The sequence below is a fragment of the Aspergillus pseudodeflectus genome (assembly GCF_044049435.1).
Source record: "Aspergillus pseudodeflectus strain CBS 756.74 chromosome Unknown BJX68scaffold_6, whole genome shotgun sequence".
Lineage (NCBI taxonomy): Eukaryota > Fungi > Ascomycota > Eurotiomycetes > Eurotiales > Aspergillaceae > Aspergillus > Aspergillus pseudodeflectus.
The window spans coordinates 919,644-935,737 of NW_027263782.1; the positions used below are offsets into that span (position 1 = coordinate 919,644).

General features: G+C 53.6%; 6 protein-coding genes across 6 annotated transcripts; 3 read left to right on the forward strand and 3 right to left on the reverse strand.

Annotated features, from left to right (window-relative positions):
• The first annotated feature begins 34 nt into the window (after positions 1-34).
• Positions 35-2,168, forward strand: BJX68DRAFT_229293 (acyl--CoA ligase). The gene is made up of 3 exons (XM_071039004.1): positions 35-366; positions 418-1,053; positions 1,113-2,168. Exons 1-3 carry the CDS (start codon positions 267-269, stop codon positions 2,063-2,065), a joined length of 1,689 nt encoding a protein of 562 aa, XP_070903200.1. The 5' UTR covers positions 35-266; the 3' UTR covers positions 2,066-2,168.
• A 7-nt stretch (positions 2,169-2,175) lies between these two features.
• BJX68DRAFT_179864 (uncharacterized protein) lies at positions 2,176-3,354 on the reverse strand. The gene is made up of 2 exons (XM_071037187.1): positions 2,976-3,354; positions 2,176-2,867 (listed from the first exon to the last, which is right to left on the reverse strand). The coding sequence occupies exons 1-2, from the start codon at positions 3,229-3,231 to the stop codon at positions 2,287-2,289; spliced, it is 837 nt and encodes a 278-aa protein (XP_070903201.1). The 5' UTR covers positions 3,232-3,354; the 3' UTR covers positions 2,176-2,286.
• A 1,552-nt stretch (positions 3,355-4,906) lies between these two features.
• BJX68DRAFT_179896 (uncharacterized protein) lies at positions 4,907-5,681 on the reverse strand. Its single transcript, XM_071037190.1, has one exon. It carries the CDS (start codon positions 5,407-5,409, stop codon positions 4,969-4,971), a length of 441 nt encoding a protein of 146 aa, XP_070903202.1. The 5' UTR covers positions 5,410-5,681; the 3' UTR covers positions 4,907-4,968.
• On the forward strand, positions 5,647-9,592 carry BJX68DRAFT_179893 (uncharacterized protein). The gene is made up of 2 exons (XM_071037189.1): positions 5,647-5,801; positions 5,871-9,592. Exon 2 carries the CDS (start codon positions 5,953-5,955, stop codon positions 9,382-9,384), a length of 3,432 nt encoding a protein of 1,143 aa, XP_070903203.1. The 5' UTR covers positions 5,647-5,801; positions 5,871-5,952; the 3' UTR covers positions 9,385-9,592.
• A 3,678-nt stretch (positions 9,593-13,270) lies between these two features.
• BJX68DRAFT_263226 (putative glycerol dehydrogenase) lies at positions 13,271-14,374 on the reverse strand (the record flags this gene model as incomplete). The annotated part of the gene is made up of 3 exons (XM_071044638.1): positions 13,271-13,467; positions 13,522-14,205; positions 14,311-14,374. The coding sequence occupies 3 exons, from the start codon at positions 14,372-14,374 to the stop codon at positions 13,271-13,273; spliced, it is 945 nt and encodes a 314-aa protein (XP_070903204.1).
• Positions 14,375-14,696: 322 nt separating this feature from the next.
• On the forward strand, positions 14,697-15,963 carry BJX68DRAFT_229301 (inositol oxygenase). Its single transcript, XM_071039005.1, has 2 exons — positions 14,697-15,801; positions 15,854-15,963. Exons 1-2 carry the CDS (start codon positions 14,929-14,931, stop codon positions 15,908-15,910), a joined length of 930 nt encoding a protein of 309 aa, XP_070903205.1. The 5' UTR covers positions 14,697-14,928; the 3' UTR covers positions 15,911-15,963.
• The last annotated feature ends 131 nt before the right edge of the window (positions 15,964-16,094 follow it).

Genomic DNA, 16,094 nt, shown 5'->3' on the forward strand with positions numbered 1-16,094 from the left:
GTCGACTGGGTCAGGTGAGAAAGTGCCGAGGGCCGACAAGAGTGGCCATGACAGTGGACGAGGAGATACCCGAAATATAAAGTGTCTTCTCTTTCTTCAACGCGCTGGTTCCCTCGTATCCTCAGCCTCTCCTCTGACCCTTTTACTCTCTCACCCTTGTCCTCTCCCCCGTCCTTGTCCCTGTCCTCGTGCTCTTCCCTCCCCCGCACTCTCCATCCCCGTCCTCTCTCTCCCTAGGCTCCGCGCTTCCTCTCCACTCTTTCATAATGCCGGTTTCTTCGCAATACCCTCCGGTCGACATCCCCAATATTGACCTTTGGACGTTCCTCTTCGAGCGCAGGGACAAACCTTTCCCAGATGACAAAGGTACGTTCCCCGCATTCTCCGCAACAGTAACAAGTGCTAATCTCTAATCAGTTATTTACACCGATGCGGATACCCAGCGCGCCTATACGTTCCAGGATGTCAAGCAAGCCGCCATCACTTTCGGACAAGGATTAAAGTCGGTCTTTGACTGGCGCAAAGGCGATGTTCTCGCTCTCTACACTCCCAACAGCATCGACACCCCAGCCGTCATGTACGGCACACTGTGGGCAGGGGGTGTTGTGTCGCCGTCCAACCCAGCATACACCGTCGAGGAACTTGCGTTTCAACTGAGGGACTCAGGCGCAAAGGCGGTTGTAACACAACTGCCGGTTCTGGACGTCGCGCGAGCCGCTGCGAAAAAGGTCGGCATTCCGGACGACCACATCATCTTAATCGGAGACCAGCGCGACCCTGAGGCCAGGGCCAAGCACTTTACCTCTATCCGTAACATCTCTGGAGCCACCCGCTTTCGCCGCTCTAAGGTCAACCCGGAAAAGGACCTTTCATTCCTTGTCTACTCGTCCGGCACCACCGGTGTTCCCAAGGGTGTTATGCTGAGCCACCGCAATATCGTCGCCAACAGCCTTCAGTTGGCTGCAGGCGACGATGGTGAACTCAAGTGGAATGGTGGCGCGGATGGCAAGGGGGATCGTATACTCGCATTCCTTCCTTTTTTCCACATCTACGGTACTTCCCCCGCCCCCTCCTTGAAGCATTGAACTCCAGGGTACTAATAAAAATGATAGGCCTGACATGTCTCGTTCACCAGACCATTTATCAAGGATACGAGCTCTACGTCATGGCCAAGTTTGACCTTGAAAAGTGGTGTCAGCACGTTCAGAATTATCGCATCACATTCAGCTATGTGGTCCCTCCAGTCGTACTTCTCCTCGGAAAGCACCCCATCGTCGAAAAGTACGACCTCTCCAGTATGCGGATGATGAATTCGGGCGCTGCGCCGCTCACGCAAGAACTTGTCGAGGCAGTCTATAACCGTCTTCGCATCGGCATCAAGCAGGGATATGGGCTTAGTGAGACCAGTCCTACGACGCACACCCAACCCTGGAGTGAATGGCGCGAGAGTGTGGGCTCCGTCGGAAAGCTTCTCCCTAACATGGAGGCCAGGTACATGGACATGCCCGAGGATGGGTCGGAGCCTCGCGAAGTTCCCACCGGTGAGGTCGGCGAGCTCTATGTGCGGGGCCCCAACGTCTTCCTGGGCTACCATAACAACCCGGCTGCCACAGCGGACTCGATCTCTCCCGAGGGCTGGTTCCGCACCGGCGACGTCGGCTACCAAGATGCCAAGGGCAACTTTTACATCACTGATCGCGTAAAGGAACTCATCAAGTACAAAGGTTTCCAAGTAGCTCCTGCCGAGCTGGAGGGTATCCTCGTTGACAACAGTGCCATTGATGACGTCGCTGTCATTGGCATTGAGAGTGCTGCTCACGGCACCGAGGTTCCAGTCGCATATGTCGTTCGGAGCGCAAAGAGCAAATCTTCAGGCGTCTCTGCGGAAGAGGAGGCGGCGAACATCATCAAGTGGCTAGAGACAAAGGTCGCGCACCACAAGCGGTTGCGGGGTGGAGTACGGTTTGTTGATGAGATTCCAAAGAGTGCGTCTGGTAAGATTCTGAGGAGAATGCTCAAGAAACAAGCACAGGAAGAGGCCGCAGCGCCCAAGGCCAAGCTGTAGTCATTGGAATCTAGCAATGTATATGAACTATCTCATGTTTATAGTTGGCGGATCTGTCGACATTGCGAATCTTAATCACGTACATAGGAAATGTATCGCATCGATTGTCTCGTAAGATATATGGTTGAGCTGACTCTATAAATCGTAAATTCGCAACCCGAAATGTTGGTAAAATATCGTCAAACACACTATTCATAGCTCAACAACCACCTGCCTTTTCTTCAGGAATCCAACCCAAACCTCTTCACCATAGCTTCCACATCCTCCCCTACAACGGCATCGAAGCCTTCCTTTGCAACCCTCTCCACAGCCTTTTCGATATCCTCCTCCCCACTCAACAGATCATACCATCCATGCGTATCGTCTCTAGCCAACAACGCATCCGCAACCCTCGCCACATCCTCCCTAGGCACATTCCCCTGCCCCCTCGTCTTGCCCAAACTAACCTTCCCCGTACCCGGATCATCCGTCAACATCCCCGGCCGTAGACAAATCGCCTGCAGCGGCAACAGCTTCGCGCCGGCCGCTAATTTCTGCGCGCGCACGACCGCATGCGCCGTGAGGAACTCGTCTGCCTCGAGTTTGGCTTTCGCGTACGTGGGGAGGACGTTTGTGAAGACGTTTCGCGATGCCGCCCAGTCTTCGTCGGAGAACCAGGAGGGTCGGTTGCGTCGGGAGCCGAGCCAAGAGACAAGGAGGAATTTTGTTACGCGCGGGTGTGCGTAGGCGGCAGAGATGAAGTGTTTCGCAGCGACTTCGTCGATTGCGATTGTGCGGCTGGGGCCGCCTTTTCCGCCGGCGCCTGAGGAAGAATTGAACTTAGCTTTTTGGTCTCTTATTGTGTATTCGTTCTAGTTGAAGAGTATGTTTCGAAAGGGTGAAGACTTTGTGAAGGGGGAGGGGAACGAACCGGCTGACCAGACGACATAGTCTGGGTCTGTGTCGGCGAGTATCTTTGCGGCGTCGGCCTCGGTTTTGACGTCGTCGAGGCTGGATATCAGGACGTCAAGTTTGCCCTTCGCGCTTGCGCCTTTGGCGAGGGCGAGAATCTCGGGTTCATGGTCTGGGTTGCGGATGACGCTGGTGACGTCCCAGGCGCGGGCGAGAAGGAGAGGGGTAAGGTGTAGGGCAACTTTGCCGTGGCCGCCGAGGAGTAAAACTTGCATGGCGGTGATATTGCTGAGGTTAGTTCTGTAGGTTCTGAGAGTAGATGAGGATGTTAGCTTCTGCTTTGGTTAGTGAGGTTCTTGAATGCAGCAGTCCTTGCGTGATTCTGTGCGGGGTGTTCAGGCAGATTATTAATACAAACAACGTCATCGATTACCGATGAGGATCGTCATGAGTTCGTCAATTCGTCTCATCTTCGACTTTACCAACAAAGAGCACAGAGCATGAAAGCTCGACCTCGACGAAGCCGGTAGAGGGGAAGCTCGAAGCCGATAAACGGTGGGAACTGGTGCCCGACACATCGGCGGTTCTTCAGGCTTCTAGCGCCCCTCTAGAACAAAATGAAGCCATCGTCGATTCAGGCATCAAGAAGTTATTCGAATTTGGAGAGGACAGCAGCCTCTAGCCTCGTCAGGGCGGAGTTGGTTGGTTGTCGGCAGTGTTGCGATGAAACGCCGATTGTCTTCGAGTGGCAGTCTAAACCCGGGGAGAGAACCGTTGTTTGGGCCTGCGGAAATACGAGCTCTGATGACCAGGAGCGTGCTCTCCCCACTCCCAGGGATTAGTTCCGATTTAGGTGAGATTTAGATCGAGGCTTGCATGGCGAGATTGCAGGCACTGGGCAGGAGTTGTTGACTGGGTCTCGTCAGCCTTGAGTCAGCTTCTTTAAGGTGCTGGTGCTCATCATTGATCACAGGAAAACTTGTTGAGTGTATCGCATCTCGTTCCCGTGGGTCGGCCGTGGCTATTCCCAGAGCGTGCTAGTCAGGGGCACGGTGTATCAGTAATACAAAAGTTACCCACATTACGCCACGCCGCCGCAAAAGGCTCCAGCCCAACGGCTGTCAACAAAACTAACAAGTCTTAGAAATCAGAATCTTCCCGGAATCCTGGTTGATAGTAATTTAGGGTTGGCTTAGAGCAAAGCCGAGGCCAACACGGCAAAAACTCTGACGACAACCAGAGATCCTGTTCCTGAATCCAGGTCCTGCTGGATCGGGTCCTCGCTCCGACCCGGAAATTCCGCGAGATGCATCACCACGCGCTTGTGCACCGCTCGACTTTGCATGCAGTGTTGCTGCTGCAGTGCTCAAGGTTGGGAGCTGTATGTAGACGTGACGAGGAGGCAGAGCAAATCGATTGCTCAACTATTCTGGATGTGTGAGGGGATGATGGTGAAACACTGGAAATGCGAACGGGATAGGTCACATACGAGGCTCAGCTGATGCTCTCTCAGCCAAAGGACACTGCATACAGTAGTGTGTGAAGACTATTGAGAAGAGACAGAACTATCGAGACTGGGATTATTGCAGAGTCCCACTTGGGCATGAAAAACAAGATCACAGAGTGCAATTGCTGATGTCTTGATGATATCACCACACTCGGGCCTCCGTTGCTGTTCGAGTTGATGCTCTTTACGTATCCCCTTCCAAGTTCTCAATCTCGACTCTCGATTTTCTTCCGACTCAGCCTTGATCACTCCAAGAGAACTCTTGTTCCGTTTGGCCAGTTTCGACTTTAATAACCGAAATGACTCCGGCAATTTGATGCAGCTTATTGGCGGGCTTACAGTGGGGGCTGCAAGGGGTCACGGCCCCTGTCATGAATGGCCCATGGTACTGTACCGTATGGGTGTTTTTTCCCATGGTTCCATTTCACTTTATTTACACACAGCACCACCTCAAACGTCGAGAAGGAGAACAAAGCATGAGAGTGGTAATCTCCTGGAGGTGGTATTAGAAATAGTAGGAGTAGACTGGATAAAGCAGAAAGAGTTTGATTAGAGCGTTTCCATCAGCATTGAAACGGCGAGTGCAGGATGATACCATCGAGGCGTCGACCGCGACGGAGTAAATAATAATGTGTGCGTGTCGATCGACTCCGCGACCCAAAAAACCATTCGGAAGCTGGAGAGTCTGGACTTCGGTGGGAATCACTGTGATTCTGGATACCAAATAAAAATTAAATCGACGATCGAGATCCTTCTCTTCTTCCCTCCAGTCAGGCATACACCACTCGCAGTCGCTCTTTTGCATCGTCTCTCTTTCGTCTCTCCTCTTCTCTGCTCTCGCCCAGTCGTTCTTTTCCTCTCCTTCACGTCTCAACTTGACCTCGACTCTCCTTTCGTCCCCCATATTTCGACGCTGCACTCTCTGGCCAGTAGTGTCATTCCCCATAGATTCTATCGTCGCCTCCGCTGCAGCCACATTCCTTCTCCTCTCGCCCGCCAACCCCCCTCACCAATTCGCCCGGCCCTGACGAATTTATCATCCAATAAATCCTGCTGAGCTCGACTTTTTACTCCGGCAAGGATTGTTTGCTATACCTATCGCCTTCTCGTGCTTTTGCCTGTCCTACAAGTCTCGTCCACTGCACGACAGATCGGCCACGGACTGGTTCCGGACTTCTGCCCACAGGGGATGAATTGATGGTCATATCCATTGTCCACTGAGCAACTCCTTTTCCTCTGTCCGCTGCTATATTCAGCTCGCAATTGTCAGCCTTTTTACAGCCGCTTGTGGCTCGTACTTGGGTGTACCCGCTCTCCGGCCTTTTTTTTTTTCGCTCAGTAGGTCACCATCCCCTATGTCGCGACAACAGCGCATTGTCGCCTGAGCGATTGACACTGACTCGTAAGACTGGTTTGAGCGATATCTCAACATTTCTTATACCCTCTCTGCTTGTCAACTGTCCCCGGCGGAAGTTCTCGCCTTGTCACCATGAATCGGTTTAGGAGAACGAAGAAGGAAAAGGTCAAGGAAGATGTCGTGGTCACAGAAAGTAGCGCGCCGACTTCTTCATTCGGCTCAATGCTGAAAAAAGGGAAAAAGGAACCCGAGAAGGAGCCCCAGCTCGACCTTGCCAGCGCCCTCCCCTCAACAGATGATTTCCGTACGAGTTTGTTGATGCCAAAACTGTCTGCCCGCTTCAGCATGCTCCGAGAGCAGGACGACCCCGAATCCCTCATCGGAAAAGCCAGCGACGATAGCGTTCTATTTCCTCGACGAGCGTCGCGCCTGAACCTCTTCGGCCACAACCCGAGTCTCCTTTCGGATATTGATGAAGCCTCCGACCCTGGCCGGCCATCATTTAGCGTTGGGCGCGGCTCCTACGCCTCTGGGAGCGATAGCTATGCCGGCGATGACGATTCACACCCAGCGGGAATCATGAATAGGGGCCGTCGCACCGAAGGGAACAACTTGTTTGGAGGGAGACAAAAAGTGTATAAAATCGCTCCCTCAGGAACGAGTAGCGGAGGCCGTCCTGTCTACGAACACGATGTGAATCATTCACTATTTCGACGTGAAAAGGCCAAGGAGGGGGGCGAGGAGAGAGAAGATCTTTTAGTCTTCTCCCCACACGAATCTATGGATGCATTGTCCAACGTGTCTTCCAACACGCGAACGACCTACTCCTCGACCGCATCAGGACCCACGGCAAATGCGCGCATATCGACTGCTGCGACTTCTATTGATGAGCAGCCTTTGGCGACATCACCGGGCCAGGCATTTTCCAATAACAGTCCGACGGAATATGCTACTCCCAAGTCAGCAGGCCCCACCAGGATGGCTGCGGAGCGTGGCTCGGTCCGTACACGTCGTCTGTACGGACAAGCCCTCGAACAGTCAGTCCACACCCAACAGGCCTCGGCTCTTCACCGACTTGAGAGTCTAAGCCGCCAGCGCGCCGGAACCCCCCCAGAGATGCCTCCCCTCAATCGGGCTTATTCCCGCAGCGCCACCAACCTCCGCGATAGACTTCAGAAACTGGCCATTGCTGAGCCATCACCCGCTGCATCACGACCGACTAGCCCGCCATCGTCTGCTACCTCGCCGACTCGGCCACCGATCGAGACTGAGCTGAAACCCCCACCAGCTTTCGGACAGCAGCCCCCGCTCAGCCCTCCGGTCAGTGAAAATGAAGAGAGTACCACTTTAATGGCTGCCTTGCAGCCCGGAGACCGCGGGAAGGCCACTGCCATGGGCCTCTTCAACAAGCCTCGAACCGCCTATGATGAGAGCCAGTTTTCTCGCCGTCAACTGCAGATGTTCCAGGGGAGGAATACGCCTCCTCTTCGGCAGCAGTCCCCGCCAGCGCGCCCACTTCCTCAGGAACCCAGGCTGCGCGCGCGGGGTGTCTCCAATGCCAGCCATAGATCGCGTTCAGGATCCGCTGCTTCCTCCCACTACAGCGAGGCGCATCGTCCGGGTAGTAGCCGGTCTACGGCTGCTAGTGTCACTGCCTCTCCCGCTAGACCTGGACATGTTGGTACCTTCTTTGACAATTCCAGTCCTAGTGAGACCGAAGACGAGGGGTATGGACAGCGAGACAATGATTACAATTTCCACGGCGCTCACCCCGCGTTCCGTTCTAGGACACCATCCAAGCCGTCTACCCCGACAGGCGAAGATAACAGCCCGTCTCTCCCCGAAGTCCGGTACTCTGACCTGGGCGATCTGAAGCCCATTGCGGAGCATAGCGAACAGGCTCCTGAGCAGGCGAGCAATCTTCCTGAAAAGCCTGATTCACCTACTATTCCATCCGGTCTGGGGCTTAGCGGTCTTGTCCGTACACATCTTCGCCAAGATAGTGATCGATCCTCCATCATGCCACCTCCCTCTCCTAGATTCCCCGAGTCTACCGAGCGCGACACCACAGAGGTACCACCCGCCAATCACCAACTCGATAATCTAGCTTCTCACCCCCCTAATGTGAAACCGCCCCCCGTTCCCGCCTGGCAAGAGGATATCGTCCGGCACCAACGTAATGGAAGTACAGAGACACAAAGAGAACGCGAAGAGTTCGCCAATGAGTTGGCGGAACGGCGGCGGAGGGTGCAGGAGAAGCTTAGAGATTTTGCCGAGAGTGAAAGCCGCGCCGCAAGCCCTGTTTCTGGCCGACAGACACCCGACTTTGGTGGCCAGCCAAGGCCAGGTAATGCCTTTGCGCTTCTCAAGAACAAGCCTGGAAAGCACAATATCTTCAACCGCGGCGAGCCTCGTGGTATGAAGGGTCTAGGGCTCGGTGCTAACGCGTCGACACCAACCTTGGTTTCCGATGACCCTTGGGGTGAGGACTTACCCCTTCCCAGCATTGGAAGGCACGGCAACTCGAGCTCTCCTCATATCGCAGAGCGCTCCATGCGGTCTAGAATCGCAAGCTTTGGACGCCGCAGCACGGACGACTCCCGCGAATCGAGCCGTAGCCGCGGAGCCTCGCCCCATTCAAGCTTCCGGTCTCGTAGAGATCGATCGAGCTCAGATGCGTCCGGCCGCTCCAAGAGCCGCTCCCGTCGCGAGCGTGACGACCTCGAGACTCTAGAAGAGGACGATACCGGCTCCGACAACAGCTTTACATCCCGTAACGGACGTCATGGCGTGGTGTCTACCGCATCATCTGCGCGTCCCTCTGTTGAAGCTCACGAGCGTCCAACATACGACCGCAGCTCGTCTGCTGCATCTGGCAGATACCGCCCGGAAAGCCGGTCTGCAACGCCAAGTATGCACGACCGACCTTTCCACGCGCCCATGGCCAACTCCCCGCTAATTGGAGTGTCCCCTCGCCCGTCGCCTGCCGCTCCTCCATTCTCGGCTAACGCAACGCCTCCCCTAAACGATCTCAACGGAAATGCTTCCGCACCTCTTGCCCAAGCTACCCTTCCTCAGCACGGGCAGGGCATACCCCAACGCACTCCAGGAAGTCAAACCCTCCAAAAACGCGCGGTGGACAAATCCAAAATCTCCGAACCAACCTTCATTTCCTGCACATCCAACGTGCCCACCGTCGGCCTCCCACCAGGCGCCAGCCTAAGCAACGGCATGGAAACACCACCCCTACCACCCATGAACCCGCGCCGCCGGCGCCAAACAACCACACAAACAATCCTCGGCGCCTTCAAGGGCGACACCAGACACGACGTACCGCACCCTATGCCCGTCCCGCACGCCGATCGGGAACCAGGTCCCGAGCACAGCACGTTTTCCGACGATGGCGAGAAGCGGATTCCACGGCCGCGGAACCGGCTGCGCAAGATCTCAAGCGAGGGCGGGGAACTGAACGCGGCTAAGGTTCGACAGACCATGCCTGCGAGTGCGTCGCCACCGCCTCCGACTTTTCCTCCTCGCATCCCAATGGATGGAGGCATGTTTTGATTAAGCCCCCTTTTTGATTTCGACTTCATTCGGTCGATCGGTCCTTATTTAGCCCTTTTTCTTTTTTTTTGTTTGTGTAAGATACCTGATCTGTACCTCTTGATGATAGATACCATTGTGTTTTGAGCGGTGGATTTATCACCCTTTTGTCTGTTGAATATAACTGGAAATCCTATCAACTGTATCTCTCATTCTGTAATATGTAGTAGTACCAGTAATACCTCCAAAGGACGAACGTAAGCTTACACTTCAAAGTACTAAATTCATGGAACAATCAGGGAGCGCCTTGAGCCCACTGGGCAGCGAGCTATGTGGACGTCGATTTCGAACATCAATAGGTAGTCCTGGGTGTGAGCAAAGTAGCCTCTTAACGGGGTTTTGTAAGTAAGAATATTCTTTACAGCTTGTTTATACCAGTAGTTTTCTCTTTTTTATGATACTTTAGTCCTTATATGTGGTGAAAGTGTTGCGTGACCTTCCTGCACCAAGTCACGTGGGACCAAAGCCCTATACAAAGACCTGCCAAACAGCTTCAAAGAACGAGTATATCTTAAAGCTTATTATACCTAAGGAATTTTAACCATTACTTATTAAGCTCTATGCAGGATAGTTCTCTTTCTACTTTAACTAACTAGCAGGTCAAAGGCTTTCCCAGTAGAAGAAGAATAACAGCCCACCCTCCTTCATCGCCACGGCGACATCATTAACAGCAAAAAGAAAGAAAATGAAAATCCTGCAGCCTTTCATCCCTCACTTCTGCTTCTCTCTTACCTCTTTTCTTATTGGATAACACAACACCTAGAGCCTCGAACTCCCCCACGAGGTCTCTCTGTCCATCTCATCTCTTCATCTCATACAACCCCGCATATATACACACACACACACACATACACACCAGAGCAACCCAACGAACCTCTCAAACCAATAACACATCACCAAGAAAACCTCAAGAATTCCATAAAAAACATGATAAGGCGCAACACATTCTGCCCCTCTGAGCTCCCCTCCACAGCACAAAGTTTCGACGAGTACTTCTCCATCGACCGCCCTCACCCAAGCCAGGAGGCATTCCCCTGGACGGGCAAGAGAACCAGATCGTGCTCCCTAGGCGGCACGGACGGGAAGCCAAACTTTGAGGAGAGTGTCGCCATGGCGAGTGGGCTTGATGAGTTTGTTGAGGCGCATGTTGCGACGCAGATGCAGATAAAGGCGCAGGCGGAGACCTTCCAGGCTGGAGTTGTCCAGGAAGAAAAACAGGGACATGGGCCTGACGTTGGGCTTGCGGAGGCGCAGGTTGACGGGCCGGCTGAGAAGAAGAAGTTGAAAAGAAATAAGAAGAAGAAGGCTACAAAGAAGGAAAAGACCGAGGGTGGTGAAAATGAAGAGCAAGAGAAGAATGAGGAGTGGAACGGAGTTGTGGATGAGCATGTACAGGGGAAGGGTGTCTGCAGTGAAGAGTATCCAGAAGTCAAAGAGGTGATTGTTGCGTATGGGGATGGGCAAGGCCAGAGGAAGGAGGAGGATGAAGAGAAGGCGTCTGTTGAGATGATTGAAGATGTTGGCGAGGACCGAGATGTCGGAGTCCAAGCTCAGCAAGAGGACGAACCTCAGGCAGAGTTGCCAGAGGAAGACAAAGACAACGACAGCGCTGTGTGTCGTGTCCACGGGCGCCTGCTGTGCCAGTTCAACGCCGCGTGCTGCGTGCATCGGCCCATGCAGGATGGCTGCGGCTGCCCTCCTCGACACTCGTGCTGCTGCATGCACCATGCGGGCGATTGTTGCACCTGCCGCAGGGATGATCCCGTTACGCCCGATGCTGACGACAATACCTCCAAGACCCTCTCCGCTGGTGCTCCAGATACGCCGGATTCCAATCCTGCTGTAGCAGACGCTGCCGCCTCTGCCACCGTCTCGACTACTGCCTCTGCATCGACTCCACCCAACCCCGCCGGCGTCAAGCTCATGGTAACACCGGCCTCACCCAGTCCCATGAAATGTGCCGAGCCTGCCATCATGGGAGGCGCTGAAGACGCGGGGATCATGGCTGCGCAGGCAAGCCTGGAACTGTCCAAGGCCCTTCTCGAAATGTTGGACATCGGCCATGTGAGCGACTATCGTCTGACGCTGCGCTCGATGACGGACCAATTCCTCCCTATCCACTTGACCGCGCATAGATGTATTCTAGCACGCAGTCCGCTCGTCTCAACACTTGTTCATGATCCATACTATAGCCATGAGCTCGTGGCTCTTGCCTGCGAGCACTTTACCATGGTCAAGCCCTGGGAGCAAGTCGTCCACTACCTCTATGGACGGCCTATGCTCACCCAGGAGACTCTGAAGCCCGCTACCTTGGACGGCCTGGGGTACGACCCATTTCCCGAGCGCGGTTGCGAGCCCGAGTATCCGTTCTCCGTGCCGGCGGCGATGATGGACATGGCGCTGGGATATGCGGTCTGCGGGGCGTTCTTCTATCTGCCAACCATCGTGGACATGGGCTTTGGCCTGGCTCTCGACCTGATCAGCTGGGAGACTGTCGAGCACTTGTTGTACTTTGGACTGTGCACGCACAAGTTTGCGGTCATTCTTCCCACGCGTCCTTGGTCTAACCCTCATCCTCACGATCCTCGTCAGGATGTTCGCCATGCTCATACTGCAGAGGTTCCCGAGACCGACACTCCGGGACAGAAAATGCACAAGACACCCGAGGCCTTGACTAACACTGTTGGAGCCACTGCTACGCCAATACCGTTCTTCCCTCTCGGGGTCGACATGGGTGTAGACCCTTCTCAGCTGCCTCCTTACCCAATCTACCTCCTCGAGGGGGACTGGTCTCACCGGATCATCACCGCAGCACTAAACTTTCTTCTCGATCACGTCAAGCCCGGCTTTGAGATCTACTGCGCCGCCAAGTCGGATATCGTCCCTAACCGTGTCCCAGGTTACCTGCGTGCTCCTCCCGGCGTTCCCAAAAATCCAGCCGAGGTAGCCGCCGAAACCCAGGAAGATAAATCTCCACCAAACACGCCCCCAGCTCGAGCGACGCCCTCTTTTGCAATTGCAAACAATCCGCGCCTTGCAGAGGTGAAATTTGGCTTTTTCTCCAACAGTGAAGGGGAGAGCAACGGCGATGAGCAGCCCAAGCCCAAATCCAAGTCACAGAAAAAGAAAGAAAGGGAAAAAGAGAAAAAGAAACTCCAGGAAGAACAACAAGCCCGTACTTCAGAGACAAAGAACAGTACCGCCGTCCTAGGCCCCGAGATTACCATGACCTCTGCCGTCCTTCTATCTGTTGGTTATCACCACCTTCAACTCACTTTTCGCATGCTTTCGGAGCGCAACGTCTTGACTCCGTCGATTGCCCAGTCTATCATCCTGGAACGCGAGGCGAGACGTCGTGCCGCGTTGAAACGCTACACTGAGATGGTGATTGCAAACAGGTCGAGTGTGAGCGCAAACGCGAGTCCTCATGCTGACGCAGCTACTGGTGCGGATGTTGGTGCTGACGCCGGTGTTGGCTCGAAGAAAAAGGGCAACAAGGCAAAGAAGGACAAGGAGAAGGAGAATGTGGATGTTAATATCAGCGTGGCTCATATGCCGGATGAAGTGAGAGAACTGTGCTACCGAGAGTTCTTTGGTACCAAACCCAAAGCAGGCCCTGGAGCTGCTGGACAGAATGAACTCGAGGTGGAGATTGTTCTTCAGCGCGAATGGGTCGGGATCGAACATTAGCCCAAGTTCTAGATCTTTCACTTGCTGTAAAGCCATCTACTCGGAGCAGTAGGTTAGGATCTTGAAGACATGTGTAGAGTATCACTATTTTGACAATCAATGCCAGTTGTTTTATGTACACGTCTATCAAACTATCCTATAATCTACTCGCAGCCAGTCACGACTTGTCTGGGAACCCAAAATCAACGCCGAACGGAGGATACACGTAGCGCTGCCACTTCTTGTTGGCAACGAGATCGTCCGAGTACTTCGCGATGAGGTCAAGGTCTTCTTGATCCAGCTTGACGAGGTTCATGTTCTCCTCGATGCGCGAGGGCGTCACCGACTTGGCAAGCACCGACGATCCGCGAGCCACTACACAGGTTAGCCACGCTCTTTGAAAGAAGAAAGAAAACGGCGAAAACATACAATGCCAGCTCAAAAGCACAATAGCTGGAGGCACACCCTTCCTCTTCGCAACCTCGACAATGGGCTCCGCCGTGAAAAGCGGTGACCCCGTGCTGCCCAGCGGCGAGTATGCTGTGATCAGAATGCCCTTTTCCTTGCACAGATCAACAATCTCCTGCTGTGGCAGCGCAGGGTGGTTCTCAATCTGGTTCACCGCAGGTACAACCTTGGCCTGCGGGAGCAACTCCTCCAGATACCGCTTCGAGTAGTTACTCACACCAATCGCCTTGACCTTTTCAGGAAACCGCGCAGCAACATCCTCGAGGTTCTTCCACGTCGTCACGTGGCTATGGCTATGCACGATATCGCGACTCCCGTCAGCCAGCTTAGGGAAGAGGTCGTGGTTCCCCTCCGGGTTCATGGCGAGCGGCCAGTGCATGAGGTACAGGTCGACGTAGTCGAGGCCGAGCTTGGAGAGCGATGTGTTGAGGGCTTCCTCGACGCGCGTGTGGTATGTGCACCAGAGCTTTGTGGTGACGAAGATCTCGGATCGCTTGACAAGGTTCTCGGAGAGGGCGCGCTTGATCCCTTCGCCGACTTCGGCTTCGTTGCCGTAGCATTGTGCTGCGTCGATGTGGCGGTAGCCGACTTTGAGGGCGTGGTAGACTGCCCGGGTCACTTCGCCGGGGCCGGATTGCCATGTTCCTGGTCTTGTTAGTCTTTTCTGTTCACCACCTTAAACGGTGTAAAGAAAATGAAGGAATTGAAGAAATGGAGGGGTAATGGTGGGGTTGGTGAGGGGATACATACCGAGACCAAGCGCGGGGATCTCAGCGCCGGTGTTGAGCTTGAAAACAGTCTTTGAGATGGACATTTTGACGGATTGAACGAAATACGAGGAACCAATTTCTGAGCAGAAAAGAAGAAGAAAAACAAAAAGAGAGACCCTGAAATCAAACGAGGGGAACGGCCAAATATACCCCGGGTCCATTGTCCCGGCAGTATAAGGCCAAGAGCGCGCATCGGGGAGAATTACCCCGGCCATTATTCCATCAACCGGAGCGATTCCGAGAGATGTTGCGTAATTATGCAGAACATAATTACCTCATCATATAGATTTTCAGGGCACAACTTATGTGTACCCTGCACAACGTTCGGAAACTGGAATCCAGGATGGCCTGCGGATTCCAGTATCCGCGACACACTTTGAGACCCCTCGCAGAGATAGATTTTGGCATACATCATCGGAAATCGGGGCGCTGCTATTGCCTGGTCGGTTGCCACAATGGGGCTTATATATCTGCTCGTCTTTGACTTTGACTGTCATCATCATCTCCATCATCGACCTCTAGGTTTCTTCTATAACGAAGTCTCGTGAAAACTACACATACAAGGTACATTTTTGAAACCTTAAAAGTCACACACAGGATGAGTCCCCACGCCAACACATCGGGTGCTGCCCTCGAGGAACTTTCCGACGCAATCGATAACGTCAACGTCCTCAAGCAAAGCCTCAAGAAGCAACAAGAAGAAGAAAAAGACCTCTACGAAGCTTCCGAATTCGACAAGGAAAAAGACAAGACGCAGTTTCGCCAGTACGAAGACGCCTGCGACCGCGTTAAGAACTTCTACAAGGAACAGCACACCAAGCAAACAGTCGCCTACAACCTCAAGGCCCGCAATGATTTCCACTCCAAGACTCGCGCAGAGATGAGCGTCTGGGACGCCATGATCAAGCTCAACACGCTGATCGACGAGTCGGACCCGGACACGTCGCTCTCGCAGATCGAGCACCTGCTGCAGTCCGCCGAGGCCATTCGGCGCGACGGCAAGCCCCGCTGGATGCAGCTTACAGGGCTGATTCATGATTTGGGCAAGTTGCTGTTCTTCTTCGATGCGCGCGGGCAGTGGGATGTTGTTGGGGATACGTTCCCTGTCGGTTGCGAATTTGATGAGCGGATTATCTATGGAAAGGAGAGTTTCAAGGATAACGAGGATTACGGACACGAGATCTACTCGACGCCGAATGGAATTTACACGCCTGGGTGTGGGCTTGACAATGTCATGCTTTCTTGGGGTCATGATGAGTATCTCTATCACGTTGTCAAGGAGCAGTCGACTCTACCTGCCGAGGCCCTGGCTATGATCCGATACCACTCGTTCTACCCCTGGCACAATGCTGGGGCGTACCGCCACCTGATGAACGAAAAGGATGAGGCTATGCTCAAGGCTGTCAAGGCGTTCAACCCGTACGATCTCTACAGCAAGAGTGATGATGTGCCCAGTGTCGAGGAGCTCAAGGTACGGCCCTTAATTATCCCTTTTGATGTTGAATTGAAGCTAATGATAATAGCCATACTACCTCGAGTTGATCGACGAGTTCTTCCCCAACAGGGTGATCAAGTGGTAGACGCTCTTAGGGCTATGCATTGTTTTACGAGTCACGAATTAATATGTATCTTGAATACCATTGTCTTCTCACATGTTACATTGATTCCTTATTCTTCATTAGAGTCCAAGTATACCGAAGACATGATATAGTAGCTTAGATACAAGCATGCTCGATATAGTACCACCGGCTGTATCAAGTATTG